We start from the raw sequence: 27,891 nt of genomic DNA, 5'->3' as shown, positions 1-27,891 counted from the left end.
GATCCATTTATATAAAATGCAAACACATCTAGAGTGAAACACATCTAGGTTGCTGCAGGTTGGGTGTAATGGGAAAGGACAACCACAGGGATGATGAGAACATTCTCAGTGTTACTATGGTGCTGATTTCATGGGCAGACACGATTTTCTGAAATCACCAAGGAACACACTTTAAATAGATGTAATTCATTCTATGTGCAGTATTCTTAGCATGGTTGATAAAGAAGCTGCTTCCCATAGGTCTTTGGGAGTTGGGCGACAGGCTGTCCAAGGCTGAAGTGTTGGAGGAATTGATAGAATCAAAATGTTAGGGATATGTTGATGGTCTTTCTACTTTCAGAGAAGTCCTATGAAAGAAAGAGGAACTCGGGCTACAGCGGGTGGTCTCCAAGCAGAGCTAGGAAGGAATGCAGTTCTAACGGTGAGGCTCTCTGCCTGAGACCTGAAACCTTTGGTGATTGAGAGCCCAATAAATCGGAAACCTACAGGTGGAGAAAGCTAACCGCTTCTGACGCTTGAATGCCAACAGTTTGAAGAGGTGGTTTTGAATCAGCCTCCTGAGGAGGAGATGAGACTATACAAGCCAACCAAGCAGTGGAGGCCAACTTAAACGTGTTTCATCTGGATCTAATCACACTATTTCAGATGGCCTCAAGACAGCTGCTAGTCATTGTCAGAGAGGGGCACAGGCCAGTACAGAGACCAGTAAACAAAAGGCTTCAGGCTTAACAACTCTCCAGATTCCCTGATAGCTCAGTTGGTAAAGAATCCACCTGTAATGCAGGAGACCCCAGTTAGATTCCTGGATCAGGGAGATCTGCTGGAGAAGGGATAGGCTACCCACTTCAGTATCCTTGGGTTTTTCTGGTGGCTTAGCAGGTAAAGAATCCATGTGCAGTGTGGGGGACCTGGGTTCGATCCCTGGCTTGGGAAGATACCCTTGAGGGCACTCCAGTTTTCTTGCCTGGAGAATCCCTATGGACAGAGGAGCCTGGTGGGCTACAGTCCGTGGGGTCGCAAAGAGTTGGACATGACTGACCAACTAAGAACAGCACATTAGGAACAATGTGAATAAATTTGCCAATTTAGGGGTGGTCCTAAGATGGTGGAGGAATAGGACGGGGAGACCACTTTATCCCCCACAAATTCATCAAAAGATCATTTGAATGCTGAGCAACTTACTCAAAACAGCTTCTGAACACCAGCAGAGGACACTAGGCACCCAGAAAGGCATCCCATTCTCTTTGAAAGGAGGTAGGACAAAATATAAAAGCCAAAAAGAGAGGCAAAAGAGTTAGAAATGGAGACCCGTCTTGGGGAGGGAGTTGTGAAGGAGGAGAAGTTTCCAAACAACAAGAATCCCTCTCAGTGGCGGGTCTCTGGGGAGTTTTGGAATCTCAGAGGGCAACATAACTGGGAGAAAGAAGAAGAAGAAAAAAAAAAACCAGAAAATATGCACTTAAGCACAACTGTCAGTGGAGAATTCCCCCAGATGCTCACATCCGCCACCAGTGAGTGGGGACTGGACAGGGAGGCACGAACTGTATGCTTAGGGTAAGGACTGGGCCTGAATGCCCTGAGGACAATGTGAGGGAGCTAAAGTGAGATAGCAACCCAAACTGTGAGATAGCCAGAGAGACTTAAAGCAAAAAAAGAGAGAGAGAGAGACAGAGAACTTTCCCAGGAAGAGCTCTGACTTAACGAGCAGTCTGGCCCACTCACAGAACAAAGGACTGAGAGAATATCAGAAGAGAGATAGTAGCTGTGGACTGGCTCCTCACCTGCCAGAGGCAGAGAAGCAGCTGGGTGACAGCCAGAGCCAGAAGGCAAGGGGCAATCTTGGTCCCAGAGATGTCATCCTCCACCAAACTGTGAGTAGGCTCCCAGTTGCTAAGCACGTCTTCCTGGGATCCTGGATGGTTGACATCTGCCAGGGGGGTCACAGCCTGAGATCAGCTCCCCAGAGGAGACATACAGCACACCAGAGACAGTGCTTTCACGGTGCACCCAGAAAAGTGAGTCGCTGGGACCTGGGGGTAATTAAGATGCATGGGCCACCTGGGAGAGTGTGCTCATCAAACACCTGGTTGCCCGAGCTGCTCAAGCCTGGAAAGGGCACAAAACGCATGCCCAACATTGTCTGTGCACTTGGGGAGGGCCTGACAACCTGAACCTGAATGGCTCAGTCCTGGGAAGTACAAGAAATACAGGACCCACTTTGGAGAGCACCCCTGCAGAGCAACCTGGAGCCTGAACAGTGTAGACTGGTAAAGCACAGGCCGTCATGACCTGGGGCAAATGCCGTGTGGTACATAGACTGAGAGCACTCCAGACATGCCAATGCTATTTGTTTGCAGTGTTCTTAAAGAGAAAGGAATACCAGTCCACCTGATCTGCCTCTTGAGAAATCTGTATGCAGGTCAGGAAGCAACAGTTAGAACTAGACATGGAACAACAGACTGGTTCCAAATAGGAAAAAGAGTACGTCAAGGGTGTATATTGTCATCCTGCTTACTTAACTTATATGCACATTACATCATGAGGAATGCTAGGCTGGGTGAAGCACATGCTGGAATCACATTGCCAGGAGAAATAGAAACAACCTCAGATATGCAGATGACACAATACCTATGGCCGAAAGTGAGGAAAAACTAAAGAGCCTCTTGAGGAAAGTGAAAAAGGTGAGTGAAAAAGTCGGCTTAAAACTCAACATTCAGAAAACTAAGAAAAAAAAAGAAAACTAAGATCATGATATCTGATCCCATCACTTCATGGAAAATAGATCGGGAAGCAGTGGAAATAGTGACAAGTTTATTTTCTGCGGGATCAAAATCACTGCAGGTGGTGATTGCAGCCATGAAATTAACAGTCACTTGCTCCTTGGAAGAAAAGTTATGACCAACTTAAACAGCATATTAAAAAACAGAGACACTGCTTTGCCAACAAAGGTCTGTCTAGTCAAGGCTATGGTTTTTCCAATAGTCATGCATGAATGTGAGACTTGGTCCATAAAGAAAGCTGAGCGCTGAAGAACTGATGTTTTTGATGTGTGGTGTTGGAGAAGACTCTTGAGAGTCCTTTGGACTGCAAGGAGAGCCAACCAGTCAGTTCTAAAGGAAATCAATCCTGAATATTCATTGTAAGGACTGATGTTGAAGCTGAAACTCCAATATTTGGACACCTGATGTGAAGAACTGACTCACTTGAAAAGACCCTGATACTGGGAAGGATTGAAGGCAGGAGGGGAAGGGGACGACAGAGGATGAGATGGTTGGATGTCATCACCGACTCAATGGATATGAGTTGAGTAAACTCTGGGAGTTGGTGATGGACAGGGAGGACTGGCGAGCTGCTGTCTATGGCGTCACAAAGAGTCAAAAACGACTGAGCAACTGAACTGAAATGAAATGAACTCCCTCCCCCACAACACAACTGAATAAGTAAACCTAAGTAAGTGATCACTATCGCACCCTTGTGCCAGGGCCTAAATTAGACACGGAAGAGACTTGCAAAGAGAGAAAGCCAAAATAGACAAAAAAGAGGGAACTGCTCTGGAAATGACAGGTACAATAGATTAAAACCCTGTAGTTAGATCGGAAGGGGCCTAAAGTCCTTGAGAAGAAGTATAAACTGGAATAAGGAACTATATGAAACTGAAACTAATCCCACACTGCCTTCAGCAGCTCCAGACCAATTCCTAAATACATTTTTACTATTATCATTTAAAAATTTTTGTCTTTTGAAGTTCTTTATTACTCCTTTAATTTTCATGTTTATAACCAACTATTACCTTGCAACAAAAGACCCTACTTTTTTCTCATTTATTTTTATTAGTTGGAGGCTAATTACTTTACAATATTGTAGTGGTTTTTGTCATACATTGACATGAATCAGCCATGGATTTACATGTATTCCCCATCCCGATCCCCCCTCCCACCTCCCTCTCTACCCGATCCCCCTGGGACTTGCCAGTGCACCAGGCCCGAGCACTTGTCTCATGCATCCAACCTGGGCTGGTGATCTGTTTCACTCTAGATAATATACATGTTTCGATGCTGTTCTCTCGAAACATCCCACCCTCGCCTTCTCCCACAGAGTCCAAAAGTCTGTTCTGTACATCTGTGTCTCTTTACTAATGCATATATGTGGAATTTAGAAAGATGGTGGTGATAACACTAAATGCAAGACAACAAAAGAGACACAGAGATAAAGCACATACATTTGGACTCTATGGGAGGAGGTGAGGGTGGAATGATTGACAGAATAGAATTGAAACATGTATATTACCATATGTGAAATACATCACCAGTCCAGGTTCGATGCATGAGACATAGTGCTCAGGTCCAGTGCACTGGGATGGCCCTGAGGGATGGGATGGGGAAGGAGGAAGGAGTGGGATTCAGGATGTGGGACACATGTACACCAATGGCTGATTCATGTCAATGTATGGCAAAAACCACTACAATATTGTAAATTAATTAGCCTCCAGTTAAAATAAATAAATATTTTAAACAGCCAAAAAAATTGCCAAATTAGATGAAATTAAGAAATTCCTTGAATGACACAAATTCCCAAAACCAACTCAAGAAGAAAGTGAAAACCCTAAATATCCCTAAACCTTTAAAAGATATGGAACAGAAAACTCCAGGCCCATGTGACTTAACTAGTGAATGCTATGAAATACATGAAGGAGAAATATCACCAAGCCATACAAATTATTTCATAAAGTAGAGAAGAGGAAACAATTCTCAAATCATTTTATGAGACCACTGTTACAAAAATACCAAAATGAAATATTAGCAAATTTAATCCAGCTATATATAAAGCATTATGACCAAATGAGATCTATCCCAAGAATGAAAGATTGGTTATACATTAAAAAATATTCAACCAGTGTTATTCATCATATGAAGAAAACACAGGAGAAAAACCATATGACCATTTTGATAGATGCCATAAAAACATTTGACCATATTCAAGAACCACTATGATAAAGAACTCTCCAAAAACTAAGACTACAAACAGACTTTCTTAATCTGATCAAGGTCACCTACAAAACTCCTACAACTAACGTGATAATGGAGGAAAATCTAATCTCTCCACTGGGGGTGGGGAAGGCTGCTGGCCTTGGATTTGCAGGGCCACTGAGAGGCCTATCCAGCCAGGGGGTGAGGATCAAGCGGACTGATTGAAATACCTGCACCCTCCTCGGGCAGTGGCCCTGATCCAGTCACCTCCCATGGTACCAGTGGTTCCCTGGGAGACACACAGCACCTCCCAGGCAGTGGTGCCCCAGCCCCATCATCACCACCGACTGCACTGTGTCTGTTGCCTTGACCCCTTCCAGACACAGAAATAGACTTGCACCCAGCAGGCCAGCAGACACTAGGTCACCCCCCAGTTGAGAGCAGCTGGCACCTCCAGCCCTCTGGAGAGCTGCAAGACTTTGTTCCTGGAGAGGGAAAGCCCGTGAGAATTGTGCCAGCAGAGGCCAAGTGACTAGTGTTATCCTGGGTGGCACTGCCCTTTCAGCAGCCCTTGTGTGCCACTGGTCCGACTGGTGCTTCTGGCAGGCCTGGGGTAAGCCCCCAGCCTGAAGTCCCTGTATTCTGTGTGCCTGCAGCCCCAAGAGGCCCAGCCCCATGCCATCCCCAGTGAGTCCAACAGCAGTCCTTGCTTCCCTCCCCAGGCGAACAAGCACAGCCCACTCCCCATCCCTAGTCTCAGGACTCCAGGACAGGGTCCCTGTCCACTGCCACGCAAAGGCACCTACGCATGAACACAAGCACACGCAGATGCCAATGTGCATGCCTCTGATCCGTCTCTTTCATAAAGACACACATGCCCAGGTGCATGACCCTGTGCACAAGCACACGTACACTCCCATGTGCATGCACCTGACCACACACTCTCTCACACACACATAAACGCACATGTGCTAGCACCTGTGCACAGGCACTCTCTCTCTCTCTCGGGCACACGCACACACAGACATGGACAGGCAGATGGCCATGTGCATACACCTGCCTACAGACACACGAACGCACACGTCAGCTACGTGTGGGACACCAGACGGACAGACCAGGCTATCTTCCAGAAGTCGATGACAAGGACCCGCACTCAGCAGGATGGTCACCTGTGAGCATGGCCAGGTTAGCAGCGGCGCAGACTTGGAGGTGCACAGGGACCGGGGCTCACTTGAAATTTGCAGGCTTGGACCAGAAACAGTCGCACACGTTGAGGAGTGGGGGAGGGTCTGTTGGAGCATGCGCACTGAGGAGCCGCCGCCCCACACACAGAGGCGTCATCGCTAAGCCGTTTACCAGGTTTCTGGCCCGAGTCAGTACTGACTCAGAGGGCCCAGACCACGTAGGTGTGAATCTGCACAGGCACATGGGGGTGACATGGCACACTAACGCACGAAGCTTCAGCAGGGGGCGCCCATTGCCCGAGAGCCTGCAGTCATCGCGGGAACCAATGGTCGGGGGGAACCAATCAGGAGGCAGGACCAGGGTGTGTGTGCACAGGTGCTCTTCCTATGCTGAGCTGCAGGTGGCACTACAGGGCTGGTGTCTGTAGGGACAGATCGGTCTTTCCCGCTGTGGAGAGCGGGAAGGGAGTTCAAGATGGAGCCTGAGGCACACGGTGGAGGAAACATGAGGGCGGCCAATGAAGACGCAGGTGCTGTGGCCTTTGCAGCGGACACAGCACGTGGCAGCCACAGCGTGCCGGGTGGTGCTGGTGGCCAGGATGACCCTGGCGACCCAGCTGGCCCTGGTGATGCCATCATTCATGAAATTCCTGGTGGCGTCGCTGACCTGAATAATCCCAGAGGCCCCGGCGCTGCAGGAGAGTCAGATGGCACAGTCGGTGTCATTCCACAGTTCCCGGGGGCACCCCAAGTTCCAGGGCCTGGTGGAGACGCTGCACCTGGAGCCGGAATTCTGAGTAACCGTCCCCTCCAGTTGTATCCTATTCCAGGAGCCTCGGTGGGCCGGGCGGCTGCGGTGTTCCGGGTGTGGGCTAGGGGTGGTTTGGGGGGTTGCAGGTGGTGGGGCCTAAAGTGTAGGAGGAGGGTACTCTGGAGGGCTGGAGGGTATGTGTCAGGAGTGGTCTGGCTGCCAAGAGAAGGTAGTGAGGAAAAGCAACCTGAAGGGATTCAGAGGGCTGTGTGGTGATATCCAGGGTGTCCGGCGGCGTCCTTGTGGGAGAAAGAGGTTCTCTGTGAGCAGGGAGCCTGACTAACATACAGGCAAAATGACTAGTATGGATGGTGCCTTAACCGTATCTCCACCAGCAGCCTCACTGTGCCTTTCTCATCACACGAGGAGGCAGACAATGCCCGTCACTTCCTGACTCGACGTACTCAACTGCAAGGGCCGATTCGGAAGGAGATTGGTGTTAATGGCCGCATGCTGGTTCTGTCAGTTCTAAAGGGGGCCGGGGACGGGGAGGGGGTGGTGGGTGGTGCCCAGGGCCAATCTCGGCCAATGAGGAGCCATAATGGTGGGTTAAGCCTAAAGGAGTGTGGTGCCCTGGGTTTGTCGGTGTGCGGGAACAGAGGGAGGACATGCTCCTCTTCCTCCTTCTCGGTGGGAAATTGAATTTCATTTTGTCTCCCTTTTAGCCGATTGACTGCTGAAGACCATGCCCTTCTCCGGAGGTCCATCGCCTTCTGTCTGGACCAGCTTTCCCTGGTGATATGGTCCTTGCAGCACTTTGTGCCCCCCGTTTCTGCTAAGCCTCAGCAGGGAAGAGGGGGTTAAACCCAGCCTGTGTGCCCTAGCCTCAAGTGTCCTTCCCCAGGGCATTGCTTTCTGCAGTAATTTGATCCGGTTTCATCTTGTGTCTGTGCTGCTGCTTGGGGGCTCAGTGGCGTCATAGTTTGGTGATTGTTAACTACATAAAATTGTTTGTTTGGTGATTGTTGACTGCAGAAAATAAAACCGAGCTACTGTGCTGTCTCTGACTTTATTTTTAGCTTCTGCACTTCCTCATTCTGCATTTGGCTTTCAGTTGGAAGGGAGGTTCTGAGATCCAGATATTCAAGGAATACAACATAATTGAAGACAATGTAAGAAGTGGGAGAGTAAGAAAGTTGTATACTGTCATTCAGTATTAATTTTGGAATATTTTCTCATTTTATAGTTATATTAAATATTAAGATAAATTACCAGAGGCCTTCCCTGGTGGCTCAGATGGTAAAGAATCTGCCTGCAGTGTGGTAGACCCAGGTTCAATCTCTGGGTTGGGAATATCTTCTGGAAATGTTAATGGCAATCCACTCCAGTATTTTTGCCTGGAGAAATCCTGAACAGTGGAGCTTGCAGGCTACAATTCATGGGGTTGCAAGGAGTCAGACTCCACACAGCAAGTGCACTTTTCACTTTTCACATGACACATGAATGATGTTGCTTTTCAGTCTGTAATTCATGTCTGACTGTTTGTGCCCCCATGGATTGTAGCATACCAGACTCATCTGTCCTCCACTGTCTCCGGCAATTTGCTCAAATTCATGTCCATTGAGTGGGTTATGCTATCTCACCATCTCATCCTCTGTCTCCCCCTTCTACTGTTGCCTTCAATCTTTCCCAGCATCAGGATCTCTTCCAGTTAGTTGGCCCTTCACATCAGGTAGCCAAAGTATAGCAGTTTCAGGTTCAGCATCAGCCCTTCCAGTGAATCTTCAGGGTAGATTTCCTTTAGGATTGACTGGTCTGTTCTCCTTGTAGTCCAAGTCCTCTCAAGAGTATCCTTGTATCCTGAAACCTTGCTAAACTGAATAATTAATTGTAATAGCTCTTTTATACATCCCATTGGACTTCGTACATAAAGAATCATTTTGTCTGTAATGCACATTTCTTTCTTTCCAATTGATGCATTTTAACTGATTTCTGTTAAAAGGAAAGCTCCAACACTTTGGCCACCTGGTGTGAAGAGCTGATTCATTGGCAGAGACCCTGATGCTGGGAAAGATTGAAGATATGAGGAGAAGTGGACGACAGAGGATGAGATGGTTGGAAGGCATCACCGACTCAATGGACATGAATTTGAGCAATTCCAGGAGATGGTGAAGGACAGGGAAGCCTGGAGTGCTGCAGTCCTTGGGTTTGTAAAGGGTCCAGCATGACTGAATGAACAGCAACAGGCATGGGGAAGATGCTGGTGGGTTGTTTGCTTCGGCCCCTCACCATCTGCTACCTTTGTCTAGTGTGACCCTTCTGTGGCACACGTTGGAGAGGTCAAAGCTGCATTGTGGAATGCACGTTTTAGATGGGTCCAGGTTGGGCCAGCTAGTTACCCTTGTGCGTGGTTTGGGAGGCAAATGAGTTGGGATTCTGTTTGCCCCTCCTGGGAGGCACAGAGACTCAGAGCAGAATGTCTGTGTGTGGTGAGAGTTAGGTTGCAGCCCTGGGGGTTGCTGCTTATGGCAGCCAACTGGGAGCACTTTTTTTTTGCAGCCAGGCACTCGGTGGTGGTGGCTTTTTGTTGGCGGGGCCTATAGTCGACTGTCCTGGGAGTGTGCAGCACACAGATCAGCAAAGGCAGGGCCCCTCCTGCCTGTGGAGATCCCACTGGAAGCCCGAGGGTGGGAGCCTCTTGAGTGACACCTGCACCTCTGTGCAGCCTCTGTGGGAGGGCAGGGCTGGGGACACATGGGAACCAGCCCCTCAGGTGGAGGAGTGGCCTGGAAATAGGTGAGAGGAGCCTAGAGCACCTCTGTCATCTCCTGGCCTTGAGATGTGAGGGGCGGTGTTGGTCCAGGAGAAGGAGGGTCCGCATAACTAGCCAGGACAGCAGGGGAAGCCTGGGCCCGCCCACCCACCAGGGAGCACAAGGAGGGAAGGGCACCCCTGAGTGGAATTGGGGAGACAGTAGAGTGACCCTAGGTCGCCACAGCTGGTATCACCTCCACAGCTCCTCTGATTCCAGGAACTTCCTTAGGGCGCGTGGCTTTGTCTTGCCTTAACACTGTTATGTCAGGAAGACTTACTTTCCTGTTTCCACCTGTCCCTCAGCTCAGGTCTGTGAGGCCTTGAGTGTCACACCTGTCTGTATAGCTAAGGTGGATTATCAGGCAGAAGAGACTTGGTTTCTATGCTTGGTTTGGTCAATCACTGTCTCCCTACCAAAAAGGCTCATGTGAGCATCGATGGGGAAGCCAGTAACACTGGCCTGTGGACTGAGTGTCTGGGTCCTTCTTCCACCCTCAGTTCCCATATTGAAGCCCTAAGCCCCAGGGGCTGGAGTTTGGAGATGGGCCTTTGGAATATACTAAGGTATAGATGAGGTCCTGAGGGTGGTACCTCCATGGTGGTCTTAGGACGCCGATCAGTCCTGACCCCCCAACTTGGGGAAAACCCCTCTTCTTGGAGGTCCTACTCTTGCCCTGCTGTGTGTGTTTCACTTTGAGTTTTATTGTGGGGAGGTGTTGGAGGGTGTGGGGGAGGGACATTAGCCCTTATCACCTTGAGGAGATGTTTAGGAGCCATGGTCAAGGCCTTGGGCACAGAAAGCCACGATCCTTGTCTTAGCTGCGTCTCTGTGTACACCGTTGTCCACTCCACACCGTCTGGGCCGGCACAGGAGGGGCCTGTGTGCACAGGCGTATTAGAGATACCTGAAGGGAGTGTGGCTTCATGAGGGAACCGAGTCCCTCTCGCACCATGGGTTCTCTCTAGTGGCCCATGGGTGGCCGGAGAGACTGGGCAGTAACCAATCTGGTGTGAGGAAGCACCCTGAGGAGAGTGCGCAGAAACACTGTGCATCCTTTCACAGAAGGAGAGGACCTCATGAGGGGCTCAGTCTCTCTTCAGCTCCTGTTGACCTCAAGAGGGACATGTGGTGGCCATGCAGTCCTTTGACAGCATCATGAGTTTTGCTGGGCAGGGCACTGTGGCTGGGGCGGCCCCCCAGGCACTGGGGGCATCAACTGTCCCAGTGCAAGGTGCGGAGGCTGTGGCATTTGGTGGAGCCTGCGAGGCCCAGTGCTGGAGTTGTATCCTTTCTGAGGAGCCTGCAGGTTCACTGGGGGTTGTAGGGCAGAGGTTGGGGGAGGAACTCAGGAAGATGAGCACTAGACGGTTCAGAAGCTGTGGGGTGGGGGCTGCCACTGGGGCACAGATGGAGAATCAGGGACCAAAGGTGTCCAGAACTAGCAGCCCATGATCTGCCGCCAGGTGGCTGTGGGACATGGGGGTGACCTGATCGGCTGTGGTGCACAGTTTCCCCAACGTTATCTGGGAGTAGGCGGGCCTCAGCCAGACCTGGGGGCCAGAACTGGTTGTCTGCATGAACTGGCCCTTAATAAAATATGCCAGCACTCTCTTGGTGTCCTCCCTGTCCTACCTGGATTCAGAAATGGTCAGCAGGTACCTGACCCAGGTAACTGAACTCTATTTAAGAGCTGAGTAACATTCAGAAAACTAAGATTGTGGCATCTTGCCCCATCATTTCATGGAAAATAGATGGGGAAACAGTGGCTGACTTTATTCTATGGGGCTCCAAAATCACTGCAGATGGTGATTGCAGCCATGAAATTAAATGTCGCTTACACCTTGGAAGGGAAGTCATGACCAACCTAGACAGCATATTAAAAAACAGAGACATTACTTTGCCAACAAAGGTCCATCTAGTCAAGGCTTTGGTTTCTCCATTAGTCAAGGATGGATGTGAGACCTGGACTACTAAGAAAGTTGAGCACTGAAAACTGGATGTTTTTGAAGTGTGGTGTTGGAGAAGACTCTTGAGAGTCCCTGGGACTGCAAGGAGATCCAACCAGTCCATCCTAAAGGAGATCCATCCTGGGTGTTCATTGGCAGGACTTATATTGAAGCTGAAACTCCAATACTTTGGCCACCTGATGCAAAGTGCTAACTCATTTGAAAAAAAAACCCTGATGCTGGGAAAAGATTGAGGGCAGGCGGAGAAGGGGACGACTGAGGATGAGATGGTTGGATGGCATCACCAACTCAATGGACATGGGTTTGGGTGGACTCCGGAAGTTGGTGATGGACAGGGAGGCCTGGCGTGCTGTGGTTCATGGAGGTCACAAAGAGTCGGACACGGCTGAGCGACTGAACTGAACTGAACTGGAGCCTCCAAAAATAAACCTGTTACTTTTTCCACTGTTTCCTCATCTGTTTGCCATGAAGTGATGGGGCCCAAGGCTATGATCTTAGTTTTCTGAATTTTGAGTTTTAAGCCAACTTTTTCACTCTCTTCTTTCACTTTCATCAGGAGGCTCTTTAGTTCTTCACTTTCTGCCATAAGGGTGGTGTCATCTACATATCTGATGTTATTGATATTTCCCCTGGCAATCTTGATTCCAACTTGTGCTTCATCCAGCCCAGTGTTTCTCATGATGTACTCTGCATATAAGTTTAAAAAGTGGTGTGATAGTATAAGCCTTGACATACTCCTTTTCCTAGTTGGAACCAGTCTGTTGTTCCATGTCCAGTTCTAACTGTTGCTCCTGACCTGCATACAGATTTCTCAAGATGCAGGTCAGGTATTCTGTTATTCCTGTCTCTTTAAGAACACTGCAAACAAATATTGCTGTCATGTCTGGAGTGCATGTCTGGAGTGTATGTAGCACACGGGTTTTGCCCCGGATCATGATGGCCTGTGCTTTCCCAGTCTACAGCGCTCAGGCTCCAAGTTGCACTGCAGGGGACCTCTTCAAAGCAGTCTCTGTGTTTTGTTTATGTCCCAGATGTGAGCTTCTCAGGTTCAGGTTCTTGGGTACTCTGCAAGAGCACAGACTCACTTGTGTATGCATTTTGTGCCCTTCCCAGGTCTGAACAGCTCAGTTGACCAGGAGCTTGGCGAGTGCAGTGTCCCAGGTGGGTTGTGCATCTTAATCACCTCCCTGGTCCTGGCCACTCAGTTCCCTGGGTGCGCTTTGAGAGTGCCGTCTCAGGTGTGCCATGTGTCTCCTCTGGGGAGCTCATCTCAGGCTGTGACCCTCCTGGCAGATGTCAAACATCCAGGATCCCAGGAAGACGTGATTACCAACAGGGAGCCTACTCACACTTTGGTGGAAGATGCTGTCTCTGGGGCCGAGATTGCCCCTCACCTTCTGGCTCTGGCTGTTGGCCACCTCCAGGAGGGGAGGGGCCGGTCCACAGCTGCTAGCTCTCGTTTGGTATTCACTCAGTCCTTTGTTCTATGAGAGGGCCAGACTGCTCATTAAGTCAGAGTTCTTCCCAGGAAAGTTGTCTCCGTTTTTTTTGTTTGTTTGTTTTTGTTTTTTACTCCCTGTCTATTCCACAGTTTGGGTTCTTATCTCACGTTAGCAGGCTCAGATTTTTCTCAGAGCATTCAGGCCAAATCCTTACCCTAAGCATGCAGCCTGTGCCTCCCTATCCAGCCCCTACTCACTGGTGGCAGATGCAAGTATCTGGGGTACTTCTCCTCTGGCAGTTGCAGTTAAGTGCATATTATCTGCTTTTTCTTTTTTTTTTCCCTCTCAGTTATGTTGCCCTCTGAGATTCCAAAACTCCCAACAGACCTGCTGGTGAGAGGGTTTCCTGCTTTTTGGAAACTTCTCCTCCTTCACGACTCCCTCCCCAGGACGGGTCTCCATCCCTAACTCTTTTGTCTCTCTTTTTGTCATTTATACTTTGTCCTACCTCCTTTGGAAGAGAATGGGCTGCCTTTCTGGGTGCCGGATGTCCTCTGCTGGTGTTCAGAAGCTCTTTTGTGTTAGTTATTTAGCATTCAAATGATCTTTTGATGAATTTGTGAGGGAGAAAGTGGTCTCCCAGTCCTATTCCTCTGCCATCTTAGGAGCGCCCCTAAATTGGCAATTTTACTCACAAACATTGTTCTTAATGTGCTGTGCTTAGTCGCTCAATAATGTCCAACTCTTTGCTACCCTATGGACTATAGCCCACCAGGTTCCACTGTCCACAGGGATTCTCCAGGCAAGAATACTGGAGTGAGTTCCCATGCCCTCCTCCCGGGGATCTTCCCAACCCAGGTATTGAACCGAGGTTTCCCACATTGCAGGCAGATTCTTTACTGCCTTAGCTGCCAGGGAAGCCCAAGAACACTGGTGTGGGTAGGCTATCCCTTCTTAAGGGGATCTTCCCAAGCAGGGAATCAAACCGGAGTCTCCTGCATTGCAAGAGGATTCTTTACCAGCTGAGCTACCAGGGAAGCCCTTACACCAGCTGGTCTATGGTATGTTATTATTATTTTACATGCCAGGCTAACCTGACAAATGGGCTTCCCAGGTTGCTCAGTGGTAAAATAAAGAATCTGCCTGCCAAGTAGGAGACATGAGTTTGATCCCTATGTTGTGAAGAGCCTCTAAAGAAGGAAATGGCAACCCACGCCATTATCCTTGCCTGGAAAACCCCATGGACATACAGAGAGGAGCCTGGTGGACTACAGTTCATGGGGTTGCAAAAGAGTTGGGCACAACTTAGCAACTAAAAAACAAGCTGACAAATTCAGGGTAGGAAGTAAGAAACTGAATACTTTCATACCCAAATACCTGAAGTTAAATCAATGCAACCTTTTTGGAGGGCAATTTGGTAACATGTATAAAACATTTTAAGAAGAGATTACTTTTTGACCCAACAATCCTCCTTCTTAAATCAGAACTATTATACATAACGTGTTGGTGGTAGTGGTTTAGTCACTCAGTCATGTCCGACTTGTGCGACTGCATGGACTGTAGCCCACCAGGCTCCTCTATCCATGGGATTTCCCAGGCCAGAATACTGATGTGGGTAGCCATTTCCTTCTCCACATAATGAGTTACACAAAAACAAATGTACCAGAATATCCATTTCAGCATTGTTTATAATACTGAAAAATTGCAAACAGCCTAAAGGCTTATATACAAGAAGTTGGTTCAAATACCTATGGATTACACATTTTGAGGAATAGTATATAGCTCTTAAAAGTACTGTGGATGGCACAGTCTTAGCTGTATTCACTCTATAGCCCACCTTTGGGTCAATTCTGGGTGCCCTTTCTGGAAAGGGATGGTCCTCCTCCTTGTCCCCTTTCTCTAGCTGCCCCTTGCAGTGTCCCTCCCCTCCTTTGACTCTTTGGGCTCCTTTTCCACCATGTTATGAGTTGATCAGCAAGGGGCTAATCCATTAGCAACAAAATAGGCCTATTTCTACCTTGAAGTAATAAAGAAGGGCCAAGTCTTCAGGCCACATTAGTTAAGTAAGAAATAAATTTATGAACATTCAATTCACTAATAGTCGAGACTTTCCTATTGCAAGTAAAAAACAAGTGAAAGAAAAATGACCAAAAGTACCCCATTGGTTTTTAAACCAAAGGGAGAATTTCTTGGTCTGTGCAACTACAAGGTACAGAGGTAGCTTCTGTCTACAGGCATGGCTGGATCCAGCATTTTGTTCCCTGAGATTTACCTTCTTGCTCCAGTTCACACTCTGTCCTTTGCCAACCTGCTTCCGCTAGAGACCCAAAGTGTCACTGGTTGGATGATATCACCACAGCAGGAAGAAAGTGATCCTCCAATGGCCAGGCCTGAGCCACATGCCCACCCCTGGAATCAAAGGTGAAGTCAACTCTATCACAATCACAATGGCCTAGAGAAAAGGAAAGGTGCAATTTTCCAGAGTGACATCATACCAGTACCAAGAGTAGGAAAATGGATGCTGGGTTACAAAATCCATACATGTTCTTGACAGTGGTATAGGCTTTTAATCAAAATCAAAATCAATATCCAATGTTTTAAAGGAACAAAACTGGGAACAATTATTTCTTAATCTAAAAGAGCATGCATGCTCAGTCACTCAGTCATGTTCAACTCTTTACAACCCCATAGACTATAGACCACCAGGCTCCTCTGTCCCTGGAATTTTCCAGGCAAGAACACTGGAGTGGGTTGCCATTTCCTTCTATAAGGTATCTTCTCAACCCAGGCTTTGAAGCTGCATCTCTTGCATCTCCTGCATTAGCAGACGGATTCTTTACCACTGTGACACCTGGGAAGCCCATTAATCTAATAGAGCAGACAATTAGTTTCCCAAATAAAGAAAATACTTATGTCAGGGACTTCCCTGGTGGTTCAGTGGCTAAGCCTCCACACTCCCAATGCAGGGCACCCAGGTTCAATTCCTGGTGAGTCAACTAGATTCCACATGCTACAACTATTAAATAAGAGCTCGCATGCTGCATTGAAGATCCTGCATGCTCCAACTGAGCCCTGCACAAATTTTAAAAATGTCAAAAGTAATACCCACAGTCACATGGTGGGAGCATACTGTTAAGAATAGGAACATATTATATCCTTAAATATTCCCAACTTCTTCTGATTTCTTTCTTTTTTTCCCCTTTGTTTAGTTGCTCAGTTGCACTCTATTCTGCAACCCCAAGGATTGTAGCCCACCAGGATCCTCTCTCTATGGCATTTCCCAGGCAAGAATACTGGATGGGTTGTCCTTTCCTACTCCAGGGGATCTTCCTGAATCATGGATGAAACCAAAGTCTCCTGCATTGGCAGGTGGATTCTTTTCACTGAGCCACCTAGGGATGGGCTTACTACGATTTACTGAATCTTTATTCAGTGAAGATGCACATTTACTTTCCTTCAATTTTAACACGGCGTCACTTCCAGGTCGCACACTGGTAAAGAATCTGCCTGCCAACATAGGAGATGTCATTTTGATCCCTAGGTCAGGAAGATCCCCTGGAGGCAGAAATGGCAACCCACTGAAGTATTCTTACCTGGAAAATTCTATGGACAGAGAAGCCTGGCAGGCTATAATCCTTGGGGTTGTAAAGAGTCAAACAGAACTGAGTGACTGAGCACACCTTATCAGCAGATAACCTGCTCATACATGAAGAAAGTATGTTGTAATTCACAGTACTGCTAAAACTATCAGCAAATTTGGTGAGGTTTCAGGAAATACTAGACATTGGAGGGAGCTAACTCTTCCCCCAAAGACTTAACTAATTGTCCCTAAACTTTTCTACATTGAACTGAAACAAGGTCAGTAGGCCATAAAGTTACAGTTCTAGTATTTCTGAATTGTTTGATCTTCTGCAAGCTAAGCTTGTTACTTTGGGAGTAATCAGACCTACTGATAAATGGTGGTAGGCAAACTAGAATTCTGGTGGGAAGTCACACTTTTGAGTAGCAACCACCTACTGTAGATGAATAGCCTTAAAAAAACCAATAGAAAAGTGAATTTTTAACTAAGTACTTCTACCCTTTGGAATCTATCTTGAGGAAATAACCAGTCAGGAGAAGACATACAGAAGAATTGCACTGAATCATTATTAGGGACAAATGGAAACATATTAAATGTTCAACACTTACATTACAGTGCTTCATGCATCCAAATACATGTTTTTGAAGAAATTTTAGAAAGAGAAAAAGCTTATATGTTAAATTAATTCCAAGAAAAAATTAATCCTAAATTTTCAACAATTACATTATTGTTATATATTAAGTGACAGTCACTCATTCATTGTGCAACACTGCGACCCCATGGACTATACAATCCATGGAATTCTCCAGGACAGAATACTGGAGTGGGTTGCCTTTCCCTTCTCCAGGGCATCTTCCCAACCCAGGGATCGAACCCAGGTCTCCCACATTGCAGGCAGATTCTTTACCAGCTGAACCAGATATTGCCACTATAAAACTAAGAAAATATTCCAAAATACTGACAGCAGTTAATGCTGAATGACAAGACATAATACATTTTAATTTTCTTCCATTTCTTAAATTGTCTTCAATTACACTGTACTACTAGACTATCTGAAGCCCAGAACCTTCCCTTGAAATCAAGAACCAAGTCAAGAAACTGTGGAGGTGCAGTATTTGAAAATATATTCAGACACAGGATGATAGTTCAGCTTTATTTTATGGTACAAGAAATATTGAAACACCCTCCTCCTCCACCCAGAGAAAACAACAGGGCCAAGAGTGCACAAGGGCCAGTATAAGCAAACAGTTAGGCCCCCATAATAAATCAGCAACCAGTGTAGGAATCAATGCCCTGGGGAAGGATGCACTGCCTAGGTTAATCTTAGGTGCTCTTTTTTGGCCTAGGCTTAGGGATAACCAGGGACACAAAGTACCCCGTAATTGGTTGGTTGATCCCAACCAACGGGAAAAGCTGCTTAAGACAGAAGATAATGGAAATTTGGAGCTGGCCACCGTCTTCAGCAGTCAGCTGTCTAAAAGGGAGGGATAAAGAATAATTAAATGTGGTAACTGTTCACCTAATTCTCTCTGCCCCCTCAGCTGCTGACAGGCTCAGTGCACATGTCTACATCCTTAGACTTCACCTTTGGGGGGTCTCCAACTGACTATTAGAATGAACCCAGACACCTGCCACCCACCCAGATCCCTTTGCAAACTAACATTGCTAGGATGCTGCCGTTCACTGTGAGCTCCTTCCCTACTGCCCTGTGGTAGGGCTAGACGTGTGGGCTCAGAGACTGGCCAGCCATCTCTGCCTCCATGGGTGATGGGATCTGCAGTATGATGGAGCTGGTAGTGGTGAGGTTAAGGGACCATCTCACACCACCCTTGCCTGTGCCTCAGGCCTACTCTTCACTCGGAGGCCCGTTTCCTTCTGGCCGTTCTCACTTGTCTTCATCCCCACCCCAAGTCTGCTTCCCACCCTTCCAGTACCTCAGGCCATCTCCCCCCTCCATCTCTCCCTGCCACCTCTGACCCATACCCCCAAGGCCAGACCCTTCAGCCATCTTATTGGTCCCCCTCCCCACACCCCCTCCCAACCCCAGGCTGACCACCTTCTCTCCATTCCACTGTCTACAGGAGGCCCGTTCCTCCCTGATCTAGCCCCAGCCCCTCGCCTCTCTTCAAATAGGATACAAATTGTGAAGTTGGCTTCTTGGTCCTCCGGCCACGGGCAGCACATGCCCATCAAGTCCTGATGCAACATTTACACCAGGCCACGGCCCAGCATGTCCTCCTGTCCCCAGGCTGGCATGGCCACGAGGCCCTGGCACCACATGTCCACCTGGTCCCCAGGGTGGCGTGGTCACCCGGCCCTGCCGTGGCTTGTCCATCCAGCCAAGGTGCGGCATGGCCACTGGGCCCTGCCAAGGCCTGTCCACCCAATCCCGGCAGGGCATCTCTGCCAGGTCCCGGAGCGTGAGGTGCCTGCGCCAGCTCTGGGGCTCCAGCTGTGGCTGCACTCGCCTCTCCCATACCTCCCAGGCCCTCATGCCCTTCAGGGCCATTTGGGTCACCAGGTTCATCTGAGCCTCCCTGGCCTTCAGCACCTCCCACCATGCCACCTCCGCCAGCACCTGGGTCTGTGGCCTCCATGAACATTCACGCTTCACCTCAGCCCACCACAGCCAGCCAGAGCATCTGAGGGGCTGAGGCGCCGAGAGGAGACCATGCCCCTGGATGGGTGATGTCACTATGGGCGCCAAGAGAGCCTGTGCAATCAGGCCCTGACACCAGTCCCAGGATGTCTTTCCTAGGTGGTTATGAGCACATGACTGTTTCCCACCAAATGTGGAAACACCAAATGAGTCCCTTCCCCTTACATCTCTGCTGCCATGTTCACATTTGATCATTCTGCTGACTTCAACTTCCGGAAGGGAGTCGAGTGCCAGGGCCAGGCCAGGTCTGTCCCATTCATTTCCCACATATAGCTCAAGTCTGTGTCCTTGTCCGTACGTGTGGGCATGTGCAGGTGCATGCACATGGGGGTGCGCCAAGGCTGGCCCTGGAGTCCTGAGACCAGGGATGCAGAGTGGGCTGTTCCTGCCCACCTGGGGAGGGAAGAGGGGACTACTGTTGGGCCCACAGGGGATGGCATGGGGTAGGGGTGCCTGGAGGTCCGGGCACACAAACTACAGGAACTCCAGGCTGTGGGCATGCCGCAGGCCTCTCAGAAGCACCAGAGGAACCAGCTAGACTCAAGGGCTGGGAGAAGGGCAATGTCCCCCTGGATGCTGCCCAGTTTCTTTCCCTCTGATGGAACAACTCTCTTGGCTTTTCCCTCCCCAGGAATAAAGTCTTGAGGCTCTCCAGAGGGCTGATGGTGCCGGGGAACCTCAACTGGGAGGTGACCCTGTGTCTTCTGGCCTGCTGGGTGCTGGCTCTACTTCTGTGTCTGGAAGGGGATCAAGTCAACAGGCAATGTACAGCCGGGAGTGACGATGGAGCTGGGACAGCACTGCCTGGTCTTGGGGTGCATCTGCCAGGGACCACTGCTGCCAAAGGAGGTGACTGCATCAGGGATTGTACTCCAGTCTGTCCCCTGATCCCCACCACCTGGCTGGAGAGTCCTCTTGGCCCTCCAAATCCAAGGCCAGCAGCCTTCGCCCACCCTCCTAGTGGGGGAGAGGCACCAGTAATGTTTGACCCTTCCTTGTGGGTGGGGCATCCCTGTCCCACCTTCTTACCCACCCAGTTTCTTTCGATTCTGTCTCTGAGTCAGTTTTAGAGTGTGGGTAGACCCAGTATAATGCCTGTGTCTGTCCCCTGCTCTGTGGCTTAGAGGACCCCAGCAGGGGGCCTGGACACATCTCTCCCTCAGGGGCCCATTGTCAGGTTGAGGTGACATTTGAAAGAATAGTTGTGCTACATAAGGGGACTCACAAGAGTACAATGGACTAGAGGGTTAGGGGCCAAGCCACTTGACCCACCAGCGTCCTCCCTCTTCCCACTCCACATTTATACCTGTGCCCCTCATCCGTAGTGATAGCTAAAACTTACTATGGTCATTCGCTGTTTTAGGTGCTTTACATGTATTTGTCCATCACATCAGTTTTCAGAAAGTATTGCCATACTGGTGTCCTGTCTCCCATGATGCAGTTCTCCTCCAAACAAACCACACACAACCACTCTCTCCCCAACACCAGTGGCTGAGTCTTGAGCATTTTGGTTTCTGCATTTCACAAAACTATGATGGAAACAGTGCTCCCTCAGGCATGTGACTTAAGTTGGGTCTGAATTGTGAGATCTGCAAAGGAAAATAATGACAGTGAGAAATAATATGTTTGACAAGAGAGTGACAGAGAATGAAGGAGAGACAGTGTATGATAGAATGAGGTCGTAGTTTACCACTGTGACAGGTAAATGATTCTGAGTGAGTATGACAGAGTGAATGTGTGATTGGGACAGGAATGTAAAAGGACAGAATGTGATGGAAGAAACTAAGATGCAGATGATAGTGATAGCAGTAGCCAGCCCCCAAAATGATAGATAATAACTTAACATGTACAGTGAATGGCGCCGCCGGATTCCTAGTCTCCAAAGGAAAAGATTTAATTCCGAGACCAAGAGACACAACTTCAGTCACTCAGATATTTGTGTAGTAGGAATTTTATTAAAGTGATATTGATAGAAAAAGCTTCTGACATAGACATCAGAAGGGGGTAGAAAGAGTACCCAGTTTGCTAGTTTAAGCAGAGCATTTTATACTTTTCTGCTAGCTGCTGAGGATAGATTAAAAGGATGCCTCGAGGCTGTGAAAATTTTTCCCAGTCCCTTTCCCATAACATACATTCTGGGATGACATCTGCAGGATATTAACCAGAAGAATTGGGTTTACCCAGAGCTCAAGACCATGGAAGTTTTACCCAGACCTTCTCCCATAACATAGGTTCTCAGCTCAAAAAAAAAGCATGTCCTTGAGCAAGAGATTCTGCTGCCTACCAGGCCTCCATGTCTAAGGAAAAACAATGTGAAAAAGAAAGAATGTTCATATTCACCTCCTCCTTAAAAAGCCCTGGTCTCCCTAGAAACCTGACTAAGTTAACTCTCTCACAGATACCATGACAGAGTGAGTGTGTGGCACACAGAGTGTCAGAGATAAAGTCTAGGAGAGATCGGGTGTGAGAGAGAGTAAGTGTGATGGAAAAAGCATTATAGAGTGACACAAGAATACAGAAAGAGTGCGTGTGACAGATAATATGACTCAGTATGAGAAAGCAAATCTCAGAGATAATATATACAGAAGAAAATGGGTCTGTCACACATGCCAGAGTGTGACAGGGAATGAAGCTGACCATGGGAGGCAGTAGCCTGGGAAGGTGAATCAATCCTTGGGGCCCATGGTTCCCTGAGGGCGGCCATCCCCAGGTCTCAGCCAGTCCAGAGGAAGACAGCAAATTGACTTGGCTCAGCTCCCCAAGCCACATTCTGCCCAATCAGTTTCTTCAGTAATAAAACTGATGTTTATTTTTTAATTAATTAATTTATTTTAATTGGAGGCTAATTATGTTACAACACTGTAGTGTTTTTTTTCCAGACATTGACATGAATTAGTCATGGGTGTACCTGTGTTCCCTGTCCCATCACTCAGGGTCATCCCAGTGCACCAGCCCTGAGCACCCTGTTTTCAGGCATCAAACCTGGACTGGCGATCTATTTCACATATGGTAATATATATGTTTCAATGCTATCCTCTCAAATCACCCCCCTCCCTTGTCTGCTCACACAGAGTCCAAAAGTCTGTTCTTTACATCTGTGTCTCTTTTGCTGTCTCGCATATAGGGCCATCATTACCATATTTCTAAATTGCATTTATATGCATTAATATACTGTATTGGTGTTTTCCTTTCTGACTTACTTCACTCTGTTTGATAGGCTCCAGTTTCATCCACCTCATTAGAATTGATTCAAATGCATTATTTTTAATAGCTGAGTAATATTCCATTGTGTATATGTACCACAGTTTTCTTATCCATTCATCTGCCAGTGGACATCTAGGTTACTTCCATGTCCTGGCTATTGTAAACAGTGCTGCGATGAACATTGGGGTACACATTTTCTCTTTCAATTCTGGTTTCCTTGGTGTGTATGCCCAGCAGTGGAATTGCTGGGTCATATGGCAGTTCTATTTGCAGTTTTTTTAAGGAATCTCCACACTGTTCTCCACAGTGACTGTACTAGTTTGCATTCGCCCCAACAGTGTAAGAGGATTCCCTTTTATCCACACCCTCTCCAGCATTTATTGTTTGTAGACTTTTTGACAGCAGCCATTCTGACTGGTGTGAGATGGTACCTCATTTTGGTTTTGATTTGCATTTCTCTGATAATGAGTGATGTTGAGCATCTTTCCATGTGTTTGTTACTCATATGTATGCCTTCTTTGGAGAAATGTCTGTTTAGTTCTTTGGCCCAGTTTTTGATTGGGTCGTTTATTTTTCTGGCACTATTATTGTGTTACTGTTAATTTCCCCTTTCATACTTGTTAGCATTTGCCTTATATATTACAGTGATCCTATGTTGGTTGCATATATATTTATAATTGCTATATCTTCTTCTTGGATAGATGCTTTGATTATTATGTAGTGTCCTTCTTTGTCTCTTTCCCTTCACAGCCTTTATTTCAAAGTCTATTTTATCTGATATGAGTATTGCTACTCTTGCTTTCTTTTGGTCTCCATTTGCATGAAGTATCTTTTTCCGACCCTTCACTTTCAGTCTTTATGTGCCCCTTGTTTTGAGGTGGGTCTCTTGTAGACAACATATGTAGGGGTCTTATTTTTGTATCCATTCAGCCAGTCTTTGTCTTTTGGTTGGGGCATTCAACCCATTTAAATTTCAGGTAATTACTGATGAGTACGATCCCATTGCCATTTACTTTGTTGTTTTTGGTTCGAGTTTATACACCTTTTCTGTGTTTCCAGTCTAGAGAAGATCCTTTAGCGTTTGTTGAAGAGCTGGTTTGCTGGTGCTGAATTCTCTCAGCTTTTGCTTGTCTGTAAAGCTTTTGATTTCTCCTTCATATTTGAATGAGATCCTCACTGGGTACAGTAATCTGGGTTGTAGGTTTTTCTCTTTCATCACTTTAAGTATGTCCTGCCATTCCCTTCTGGCCTGAAGAGTTACTATTGAAAGATCAGCTGTTATCCTTATGGGAATCCCCTTGTGTGTTATTTGTTGTTTTTCCCTTGCTGCTTTTAATATTTTCTCTTTGTGTTTGATCTTCATTAATTTGATTAATATGTGTCTTGGGGTGTTTCACCTTGGGTTTATCCTGTTTGGGACTCTCTGAGTTTCTTGGACTTGGGTGGCTATTTCCTTCCCCATTTTAGGTAAGTTTTCCTCTATTATCTCCTCAAGTATTTTCTCATGGCTTTTTTTTTTTTTTTTTTTGTCTTCTTCTTCTGGGATTCCTATGATTTGAATGTTGAGGCATTTGACATTGTCCCAGAGGTCTCTGAGGACAATGTCCTCATTTCTTTAAATTCTTTTTTCTTTTTTCCTCTCTGCTTCACTTATTTCCACCATTCTATCTTCCATGTCACTTATCCTATCTTCTGCCTCAGTTATTCTAAGGTTGGTTACCTACAGAGTGCTTTTGATCTCAGTTATTGCATTATTGACTATTGATTGACTCTTTTTTTATTTCTTCTAGGTCATTGTTAAACATTTATTGCATCATCTCAATACTTGTCTCCAGACTATTTATCTGTAACTCCATTTTGTTTTCAAGATTTTGGATCACCTTTACTATCATTATTCTGAATTTTGGGGGGTAGACTCCCTATCTCCTCCTCTTTTGTTTGGTTTGGTGGGCATTAATCATGTTCCTTTACCTGCTGAATATTTCTCCGCCTTTTAATCTTGTTTAAACTGCTGTGTTTGGAGTGGCCTTTCTGTAGGCTGGAAGTTTGTGGATCCTCTTTATTGTGCAGGTTCCTTCCTGTGTGGGGGGTTGGATGAGTGGCTTGTCAAGGTTTCCTGGTTAGGGAAGCTTGCATCTGTGTTCTGGTGGGTGGAGCTGGATCTCCTCTCTCTGGAGTGCAATGAAATGTCCAGTAGTGAGTTTTGAGGTGTCTGTGGGTTTGGTGTGACTTTTGGCCACCTGTATTTTAATGCTCATGGTTATGTTCCTGTGTTGTTGGAGAATTAGCTTGGTATGTCTTGCTCTGAAACTTGTTGGCTCATGAGTGAAGCTTTGTTTCAGTGCAGGTATGGAGGCTTTTGGATGAGCTCTTGTCGATTAATGTTTCCTGGAGTCAGGAGTTTTCTGGTGTTCTCATACTTTAGATTTAAGCCTCCTACCTCTGGCTTTCAGCCTGATTCTTACAGTAGCCTCAAGACTTCTCCATCCATATAGCAGCAATGATAAAACATTTAGGTTAATGGTGAAAAGATTCTCCACAGTGAGTGACACCCAGAGAGGTCCACTGAGTTACACGGAGAAGAGAAGAGGGAGGAAGGAGATAGAGGTGACCAGTAGAAGAGGGGGAATCAAAAGTGGAAAGAGCAATCTAGCCAGTAATCAATTCCCTATATGCTCTCCACAGTCTGAAACGCTCAGAGAGGTTCACAGAGTTACATAGAGAAGAGAAGAGGGAGGAAGGAGATAGAGGTGACCAGGAGGAGAAGAGGGGGAGTCAAAAAGAGAGAGACAGATATAGCCAGTAATCAGTTCTCTAAGTGTCCTACACATCCAAGAACACTCAAAGAGATTCACACAGTTGGGTAGAGAAGGGAAGGGGGACAGAGGAGATAGAGGTGACCTGGGGGAGAAAAAGGAGTGCCGAAAGGGGGAGAGAGCAATCAAGCCAGTAATCACACTCCTGAGTAAAAATGGGTACTGAAGATTGGATTCTTAAAGGTTCAAAATTGATAACAAATACCAAAAAGCAAAGATTTAAAATCTAGAGTAGAGATTAGAGTCTCAAAAATACAATATTAAAGAAACAAAACAAAATCACAAAAATTATTGTATATATATATGTGTATATATATATATATATATATATATATGAAATTTGCTTTTAAAATAGGGTCTTTTTTGCAAGGTAATAGTAGGTTATAAAAATGAAAATTAAAGGAGTAATAAAGAACTTAAAATAAAAAATATTTAAAAGTTTAAAAAATAATAATAGTAAAATACATCTAGGAATTTCTCTGGAGCTGTTGAGGCCAGTGTGGGATCAGTTCAGTTTCAGAAAATTCCTTGTTCCTGCTTATACTTTTCAAGGTCTATGGGTCCATTCCAATGTAGTCAGTGCTAACTACAGGGTTTTAATCTGTTGCACCTGTCACTTCCAAAGTGGTTCCCTCTTCTTTGTTTATTTTGGCTTCCTCTGTTTGCAAGTCTCTTCAGTGTCTAATTTCTGCCCTGACACAAGGGAGCGAAGGTGGTCACTTATTTAGGCTCACTTGTTCAGTTGTGCTGTGGGGAGGGAGGAACACCACAAACAAATATCACTGGTGTTTGTGGGGATTGCTTGCAGTGTCTGGGCCACACTGCATTGCACCACTCATGGTATGTGTGCTTTCCTGGTCTACACTGCTCAGGCTTCAGGTTGCTCTGCAGGGGAACTGTCTAAAGTGAGCCCTGGGTTGCGTGCACTTCCCAGGTCTAAGCCGCTCAGGTTCAGGTTCCCAGGTACTCGACAAAGGTACAGACTTGGTTGGGCCTCCGTTTTGTGTCCTTCCCAGGTTCTAGCAGCTCAGGCAGCCAGGTGCTTGGCGAGTGAACTCTCCCCACTGGCTGGTGCGTCTTATCACTTCCCTGGTCCCTGCCCCACTGTTTCCTGGATGCGCAGCGATAGGACCATCTCAGGTGTGCCATGTGTTTCCTCATAAGGGCTGATCTCTGACTGCAACCCTCCTGGTGGATGTCAACCATTCAGGATCCCAGGAAGACTTGGTTAGCAACTGGGAGCTCACAGTTTGGTAGAGGATGCCATCTCTGGGGCCGAGATAGCCCCTCAACTTTCGGCTCTGGCTGCTGCCTACCTGCCTCTCTGCCTCTGGAGGGGGGATGGGCCAGTCCGCAGCCGGCTAGCTCTCCTCTGGTATTCGTTCAGTCCTTTGTTCTGTGAGCAGGCCCAGCAGTGCCTTAGGGTTAGAGTTTCCTGTGGGAAGTTTCTCTCTCTCTCTCTCTCATTTTTTCTCTCTGTCTATCCCACAGTTTGGGTTGCTCTCTCATGTTAGCTCCCTCAGATTTTCCTCAGGGCATCCAGGCCCGGTCCTTACCCTAAGCATATAGCCCCCACCTCCCTGTTCAGCCCCCGTTTGCTGCTGGCAGATGCAAGCATCTGGGCTACTTCACCAATGGGCACCCAGTCCTGTGTGATTCTCTGTGACCCCATGGATTGCAGCACTCCAGGCCTCCCTCCTTCACCATCTCCTGGAGTTTGCCCAAGTTCATGTTCATTGCATCCCTGATGCCGTCCAGCCATCTCATCTTCTGACGCCCTCTTCTCCTTCTGCCCTCAAACTTTCCCAGTATCAGGGACTATTCCAGTGAGTCAACCGTTCCCATAGATGACCAAAATAACGGAGCTTCAGGTTCAGCATCCATCCTTCCAGTGAATATTCATGGTTGATTTCCCTTAAGATTGACCGGTTTGATCTTCTTGCTGTCCAAGGGACTTTCAGGAGTCCTCTCCAGCACCACAGTTCGAAGGCACAGATTCTTTGGGGCTCTGACTTCTTTATGGTCCAGCTCTCACAACTGTATGTGATCACTGGGAAGACCATAGCCTTGACTCTATGAACCTTTGTTGCAGAGTGATGTCTCTGCTTTTCCACACCCTGTCGAGTTTTGTCATCACTTTCCTGCCAAGAAGTGATTGTCTTGTAATTTCATGGCTGCAGTCACCGTCCACAGTGATTTTGAAGCCCAAGAAGAGGAAATCTGTCACTACTTCCACCTTCCCTCCTTCTATTTGCCTTGCAGTAATGGGGCCAGATTACATGATCTTAGTTTTTAAAATATTTAGTCTTAAGTCCGCTTTTTCACTCTCCTCCTTCACCCTCATCAAGAGGCTCTTTAGTGCCTCTTTGCTTTCTGCCATTAGAGTGGTATCATCCATATATCTGAGGTTGTTGATGTTTCTCCCACCTGTCTTGATCCTGGCCTGTAACTCATTCAGCCTGGCATTTCTCATGATGTGCTCAGCATATAGATTAAACAAATAGGG

General features: G+C 47.2%; 1 protein-coding gene across 1 annotated transcript; it reads left to right on the top strand.

Moving 5' to 3' along the window:
* Positions 1-6,559: 6,559 nt before the first annotated feature.
* On the top strand, positions 6,560-7,962 carry LOC122690123 (cancer/testis antigen 1-like). The gene is made up of 3 exons (XM_043897109.1): positions 6,560-6,967; positions 7,298-7,423; positions 7,628-7,962. The coding sequence occupies exons 1-3, from the start codon at positions 6,627-6,629 to the stop codon at positions 7,764-7,766; spliced, it is 606 nt and encodes a 201-aa protein (XP_043753044.1). The 5' UTR covers positions 6,560-6,626; the 3' UTR covers positions 7,767-7,962.
* Positions 7,963-27,891: the final 19,929 nt, after the last annotated feature.

This window comes from Cervus elaphus, chromosome X, assembly GCF_910594005.1.
Source record: "Cervus elaphus chromosome X, mCerEla1.1, whole genome shotgun sequence".
Taxonomy (NCBI): domain Eukaryota; kingdom Metazoa; phylum Chordata; class Mammalia; order Artiodactyla; family Cervidae; genus Cervus; species Cervus elaphus.
The sequence above is the reverse complement of the archived record's forward strand: the minus strand, read 5'-3'. Positions and strand labels throughout refer to the sequence as shown.